This window comes from Pristiophorus japonicus, chromosome 16 (assembly GCF_044704955.1).
Source record: "Pristiophorus japonicus isolate sPriJap1 chromosome 16, sPriJap1.hap1, whole genome shotgun sequence".
NCBI classification, from domain to species: Eukaryota; Metazoa; Chordata; class Chondrichthyes; family Pristiophoridae; genus Pristiophorus; species Pristiophorus japonicus.
Genome location: NC_091992.1, coordinates 65259556 through 65267193, shown reverse-complemented (window position 1 = coordinate 65267193; position 7638 = coordinate 65259556). Strand labels below are relative to the sequence as shown.

Here is a 7638-nt window from a genome sequence, read left to right as displayed (position 1 = left end):
GCTGTAATACTGTGGGCTGGAGCTAATCACACCGCCGCTCAGTTATCTGTCTGTCACTTGCCCCACTGTCAGGTGAGCTGAACTGTGCATTGTCGGCCTGTTCTCTGCTGCTGGGAGCTTCACTGGCTTCTGCTGCACACGATGACTATTGACACTGAGCAACCTGTGCTGACAAAGTGTGCTGACTGAGCCGAGCGAGCTCAGCGCTTGTCCGGCTCACTGACAGACTCACACAGCAAGGCCGTTCATACAGTCTCATTCGTTTTACAGCTCGTTTCTATTTTTGAAAAGGGAAGAGACCTTGTTCAACGTTGATCGCAGAAAACTTTGGCGCCCAGTGTTTCACTGACTTGGCAAACGATGGGGGGGGGGGGGGGGAAGAGGAGCAGAATGTTTCACGCGGCCAGTTATGATCCGAAAGGGAGTGGGAGCAGAGTCAATAGTGACCTGGATCGATAGCTGAGGAGGAAAGATGTTGAGGGCTGTGGGGAAGGAGAGGGGGACTAACTCTCTCCACAACACCATGGTCCCAATGGTTCGTGGACCATGCTGGGAGCTAGTTGTGAGTCGCGCGTGTGGTGTAACATTTCCAGATGAACAATGTGTGTGTTTGTGTGTCAGACTGCCAGCTGTAACACAGCCTTTCCTCCTCTTGTGCAGCTTAACTCGGGCTTCAGTGAAGTAGCCATGAATGGTGATTCCGAGGGTCAGGATACTTTACAACTGCCCGACTGGAAGGAGTTTTGTGAGGTGCAGGCGCGAGCTGCAGCCGCCCAATTCGCCCAGAAATTCCGGATATTTGTCAGTGAGAATCCGCACTACGAGTGGCCGGGGATAGAGAGCAATTTCTCGCAACACTTTGCTTCCCATTTTGTCGAGTGCTTTGCTGTGGAGGTGAACAGGCCCTACCTGTCAGATTGCCCCACTCCCATTGCCCCATTCTCCGACATCCACCACTGCCAGCTGCCTTATGGTGAAGGGCTGCTCCAGACAGAGGACAGGTCCCTGGAGAGTCTGCACCACACCTTGAACTGTACCCGGCAGCTCCGGCAGCTGCAGATCCGCAACATGTCCAATTTTGGCCATTCCCGGAGCTCGGAGGACGTTTCTGCCAGCGCCTCTGCCCGGCCAAAGTTTAAGAAAGGCTTCTCACTGCGGAACATGAGCGTGTGCATGGTGGATGGGGTGAGGGAGATCTTGCAGTGGAGGTCCTCGGCAGAACCTCTCCTGGACAGTGCGCAGAGCCGGAGGCTGGAGGGAGACGACCCCTCAGCGAGTAAACTGGAGGGCGAGATCCGTGACAAATGGAGCCACAAGCTGGAACGGTTACGTCTGGCCAGGTCATCGTCTGCCAAGGTGGAAGTGTTGGACATCCAGCGAGAAGGCACGCTGCGCTACATGGTGGCGGATGACACCAACTGTGTGAGCAGCGCACACTGGCACAAGTGCCGGCTCCTGCTGCGCAAAGCGGTCAGACTGCAAGGAGAACGCTTCCTCTTGGAGTTTTATGTACCGCCAAAGGTAAGACCATAAATTATTCCTGTCATGACCCCGGCAGTGCACGGACTCGGAGACTATTGCCCCATGTCAGGGTTCAGCACAGCCTCACCCGAATCACTGCAGGGGCTACAGGGTTACATTGTAAGGGCAGCTTGCAATCACTCAGACTCTATTCCCTTGAGTTTGGTTGGGGGGGTGCTGGGAGGTGGGTGGGTGTTCGACGGGTGCTTTGGGGGGGGGGTGCTGGGGTGTGGGGTTGGGGGGGTGCTGGGGGGTTCAGGGGGGGGTGCTGTTGGGGGGGGTTGTGTGCTGGGAGGTGGGGGAGTTGGGGGGATGCTGGGGTGGATGGGGTTGGGGGGTGGGGGTGTTTAAAATGACACAGGGCTTCAATGGGGCAGATTTCCTCTGGTAGGGAATTCAGAACAAGGAACACAATCTTAAAATGAGAACGTGGCTGTTCCAAAAATCTGGAACTGCCCCAAAAGGCTGTGGATGCTGAGGATCAATTAACATCTTCAAGACCCAGATGCATAGATTTGTGTGGGGTAAGGGTGAATGCAGAGAGGATATTTCCACTAAAACTAGGGCACAGTCTCAGAATAAGGGGCCACCCATTTAAAATTGAGATGAGGAGGAATTTCTTCTCTGAGGGTTGTAAATCTGTGGAATTCTCTGCCCCAGAGAGCTGTGGAGGCTGGGTCATTGAATATATTTAAGGCCGAGATAGACAGATTTTTGAGCGATAGGGGAGTAAAGGGTTATGGGGAGTGGGCAGGGAAGTGGAGCTGAGTCCATGATCAGATCAGCCATGATCTTATTGAATGGCGGAGCAGACTCGAGGGGCCGGATGGCCTACTCCTGCTCCTATTTCTTATATTATCAAGGGATATGGAGCAAAGATGGTAAATCGAGTTGTGGTGCAGATCAGCCATGATCTAGTTGAATGTTAGAGCAGGCCCGAGGGGCTGAATGGCCTCCTCCGGTTCGTATGTCTGAGTGGCTGCAATAGCTGTGTATTAATTGATTTATATCCATGTTTCCTTTGTCAAAGTTTCTTTTCGAAGTATGTAGATAAATATCAAGGGAGAAATCTGGTCATGAGGATAAAGAGTGAGGCATATGGAAACATTGACAAAGTATCAGTGATGCTGTCCTGAGATTGGGAAGTAGTGTATTGTTGGGGCGGAGCAGAGGGAGCTTTATTCTGAGCCAGCGATGATGCACATTCAGTTGTTTTCAGTGTCTGTTTTCCAATGTTTGATATTTTGGGCTCATGAGGTGAATGATGTCAGTGTTGGGAATGGAGACGGTTTCCACTTTTGACTGGGTTCTCCTCCCATTGGTGGGTGATAGGAGGGGCGGGACTAACACTCGCTCATGTGATCCGCTGGTAAGCTACGGCTCCTTCCTGCCCCTTGACTTTATTTACATGTAGCGGAGTGGGCTCCTCGTGGCTTTGAAAGGGGTTGCCTTTAAGAATCCATTTGATGCCATTTTGCGCCCAACACAGGTACAGCCACTGAGGAGGTTTGTGTCAGGATCGAGCTCCCAGCTCAGCTGTGGCAAGGAGCCTGTCCCCATGCATCTGTTGACATGTTCTCACTGATACGCATTTGGGGAGAACTGTCTGACGTTTAACCAGACTGTTCACAACTTCTGGGAACCTAGTTGATCCTGAGCTGAGCAGAGCTCTGGAATTCCCTCCCTAATCCTCTCCATCTCTCTCTCCTCCTTAAAACGCTCCTTAAAAACCTACCTTTTCCAGATTTTTTCTCCATAAATTGGCCTGGGTTTTTATCTGGTTTCTGCCTCTCCCAGGAGATCACATGGCTCCGGTTGGGGTGGAGTGTAGAATGTTTCAGTATAAGGGGTGTCGCAGTTGTGTTGGCGGACTGGTTGGGTTGGGTGCTCTCTGCCTTCCCGTCAGTGTTCATAGGTTTATATGTAACCTTTAGGGCTGCTGACCGAGGGCTGTGCGGCTCTTTGTCGGCCGGCGTGGACACGATGGGCCAGAATGGCCTCCTTCTGCGCTGTTGGTTTCTATGTTTCTATGTTTCACCTGTCCTAATATCTCCTTATGGGGCTTGGTGTCTGTGAAGCACCTTGGGATGTTTTATTACATTGAAGGCACTATATAAATGCAAGTTGTTGTTGTCTTCTCTCACCACCTTTAACTTTTCCCTCAATCTTTTTCTTGTGTTTCACTGTGCTTCCGATTTGATTCCTTAATCGTCCTTATCCAAGTGCCCAGCTGGTAATTTGAGATACCATTAAAAACCCTTCACACTGACACTCAATCCATTTGTTGAGTTTGCTGCAGTTGTCAAACTACCAACAACTGACCAACAGCTTCAAAGAAGCTGACAGTCATACAAAAGCGAACTGCTCAGAAATGTCCCAGGAAAAACTGCTCGGCATATAATCCTCATGACACACGAAGACAAGGGGTGCCAAATTGGGCAGAGTAGCGCCCGTTGTTTAGGCGCTATGGACGCTGTTCGGGAAACAAAATGGGAACTTCTGCGAATCGGCTGGACACCATCTTGGTGAGGGTGTTATGCAGAGCAGGCAGATCGTGATGTCACACGCTGATTTGACAACGCACAGCTGAACATGTGTTCAGCAGCAGGAAGCTTTTAAAAGCCAGCAAAGAATGACTAAAAAAATGATTAAGAAAGGGAAGATAGACTATGAAAGTAAACTAGCATGAAATATAAAAACAGATAGCAAGAGTTTCTGCAGGTATATAAAAAGAAAAAGAGTGGCTAAAGTAAATGTTGGTCCCTTAGAGAACGACACCAGTGAATTAGTAATGGGGAACATGGAGATGTCAGAAACTCTGATAAATATTTTGTATCAGTAGGGGACACTAAAAATATCCCAACAGTGGTATTGTATTCCTAACACAGATGAGGCTGCACACAGGGAGGTTAAAGTAACAGTGACCTCAGTCTTTAATAAGACACTCCAGAGTGAGGAACAGGCCTTAGGGGCCAGCTTATATACAGTGTTCCCAAGGGATGCTGGGATCCCTTGGGACTTCAGGGGATGTGCTCCCTGGTGGCGGAACATGGGAGTGCATGCTTTACAGATACACAACATCACTCCCCCCGCCCCACAAAGTCAAAGTGAAAACTATTTATAAAGGTGAGGGGGTCGGGAGCCTATCTTTCCCTGGTGGACTGCCTCGGTACAAATGTCTGTTCTGGTGTATTGGCTGTGCCCTCGCTGGGCTGGGATGTGTTTTTGGCCCTGCAGGGCTGCTGGGTGAGCCTGGCCTTGCTGGGCTGTTGGGCGTGATGGGTTCGATTTCCTGGTCCGGCGGGGTGTCGTTGATCCTTTGGGTGTGTGTTGCGGGCTCGAAAAATGTGGTTGTTCAGGGCAGTCTGTGAACCGCAGCCTCGTTTGGTCCAGGTGCTTTCTGTAAATTTGTCCATTGTCTAGTTTGACTACAAACACCCTATTCCCTTCTTTAGCTATCACCGGGCCCACGATCCACTTGGGACCATGTCCATAGTTTAGCACATACACAGGGTCATTCAGATCAATTTCCTGTGACACAGTGGCATGACCATAGTTTACATTTTGTTGCTGCCGCCTGCTCTCTACCTGATCATGCAGGTTGGGGTGAACCAGCGAGAGTCTGGTTTTAAGTGTCCTTTTCATGAGTAGCTCAGCTGGGGGCACCCCTGTGAGCGAGTGGGGTCTCGTGCGGTAGCTGAGCAGTACTCGGGACAGACGGGTTTGGAGTGAGCCTTCTGTGACATGTTTAAGGCTCTGTTTGATGGTTTGTACTGCGCGCTCTGCCTGCCCATTGGAGGCTGGTTTAAACGGGGCCGAGGTGACATGTTTGATCCCATTGCAGGTCATGAATTCTTTAAATTCGGCACTGGTGAAACATGGCCCGTTGTCACTGACCAGTATGACAGGCAGGCCGTGGGTGGCAAACATGGCCCTCAGGCTTTCAATGGTGACGGTGGCGGTGCTTCCCGAAATTATTTCACATTCAATCCATTTTGAAAATGCAGCCACCACCATCAGGAACATTTTACCGAGAAACGGGCCCGCATAGTCGACATGGATCCTCGACCATGGTCTGGAGGGCCAGGACCACAAACTTAGTGGTGCCTCTCTGGGCGCGTTGCTCAACTGAGCACATATGCTGCATTGCCGTACACAGGACTCTAAGTCAGAGTCGATACCGGGCCACCACATGTGGGATCTGGCTATCGCTTTCATCATTACTATACCCGGGTGTCTGCTGTGGAGATCCGAGATGAACGTCTCCCTGCCCCTTTTTGATAGCACTACGTGGTTAGCCCACAACAGGCAGTCTGCCTGAATGGACAGCTCGTCCTTTCGTCGCTGGAACGGCTTGATTGGCTCTTGCATTTCAACGGGGATGCTGGCCCAGCTCCCATGCAGTACACAGTTTTTTTACTAGGGACAGCAGAGGATCTTGGCTGGTCCAAGTCCTAATCTGGCGGGTCGTGGCAGGTGATTTATCATTTTCAAATGCTTCCATGACCATCAATAAGCCTGCAGGCAACGCTACCATCAACAATTTTGCAGGCTGCGCCATTTCCACCCCCGTGGTGGGCAATGGTAGCCGACAGAGCATCTGCACAGTTCTCAGTGTCTGGCCTGTGGCGGATGGTATAGTTATACGCTGATAGCGTGAGTGCCCACCTTTGTATGCGGGCTGAGACATTAGTATTTATCCCCTTGTTTTCAGCGAACAGGGATGTGAGGGGCTTGTGATCGGTTTCCAGCTCAAATTTGAGGCCAAACAGGTACTGATGCATTTTCTTTACCCCGAACACACACGCTAATATCTCTTTCTCAATCATGCTGTAGACCCTCTCAGCCTTAGACAAGCTCCTGGAAGCATAGGCGACAGGTTGCAACTTCCCAGCAACATGAGCTTGTTGTAATACACACCCAACTCCGTACGACGACGCGTCACATGCTAACACAAGTCTTTTACATGGGTTATACAATACAAGCAGCTTGTTGGAGCATAAAATGTTTCTGGTTTTCTCAAAAGCAATTACTTGTTTTTTCCCCATACCCAGTTCTCACCTTTGCGCAATAACACATGTCGGATTTCTAAAAGGGTGCTTAACCCCGATAGGAAGTTACCAAAATAGTTGAGGAGTCCCAGGAACGACTGCAGCTCCGTGATGTTCTGTGGCAGGGCACATTCCTGATAGCCTCTGTTTTGGTGTCTGTGGGCCGAATGCCATCCGCCACGATCTTTCTCCCCAAAAACTCCACTTCTGTTGCCATGAAGACGCATTTTGACCTCTTCAGCCGCAGCCCTACACGATCCAGTCGCTGGAGGACCTCCTCCAGGTTTTGTAGGTGCTCGGCGGTGTCCCGACCCGTGACCAATATGTCGTCCTGAAAGACCACTGTGTGGTAGCGACTCGAGTAGGCTCTCCATGTTTCTCTGGAAGATCACTGCAGCCGACCGAATTCCAAATGGGCATCTGTTGTAGATGAACAGTCCCTTGTGCGTGTTGATGCATGTGAGGCCCTTCGAAGACTCCTCCAGCTCCTGCGTCATGTAGACTGAAGTCAGGTCGAGCTTGGTGAATTTCTTGCCTCCTGCCAGCGTCGCAAATAGGTCGTCTGCCTTCGGTAGCGGGTATTGGTCCTGTAGTGAGAAATGATTAATAGTTACTTTATAATCGCCGCAAATCCTGACCGTGCCATCACTTTTGAGTACTGGAACAATCGGGCTGGCCCACTCGCTGAATTCCACTGGGGAGATGTTCCATCGCATTACAGCCTGTCCAGCTCGATTTCCACTCTCTCCCTCATCATGTGAGGTACCGCTTGCGCCTTGTGGTGAATGGGTCGTGCCTCTGGGACCAAGTGGATCCACACCTTCGCTCCGGAAAAGTTTCCAATGCCTGGCTCAAAAAGGGAAGGAAATTTGTTAAGAACCTGGGTACATGAGGCCTCATCGACATGTGATAGCGCTCAGATGTCATCCCAGTTCCAGCGGATTTTGCCAGCCAGCTCCTTCCAAGCAGTGTGGGGCCATCACCCGGGACAATCCAGAGTGGCAGTTTGTGCACCGTGCCCTCGTAGGTGACCTTGACCATGGCGCTGCCCAGGACAGTGATAAGC

General features: G+C 50.9%; 1 protein-coding gene across 1 annotated transcript in view; it reads left to right on the top strand.

The window, feature by feature from the left end:
* Positions 1-687: 687 nt before the first annotated feature.
* Positions 688-7638, top strand: part of LOC139227066 (SH2B adapter protein 2) — a 123953-nt gene continuing 117002 nt past the window's right edge. Inside the window, exon 1 of the mRNA XM_070858140.1 lies at positions 688-1521. Within this exon, the coding sequence (XP_070714241.1) occupies positions 688-1521 (834 nt within the window). The remainder of the gene's footprint in view (positions 1522-7638) is intronic.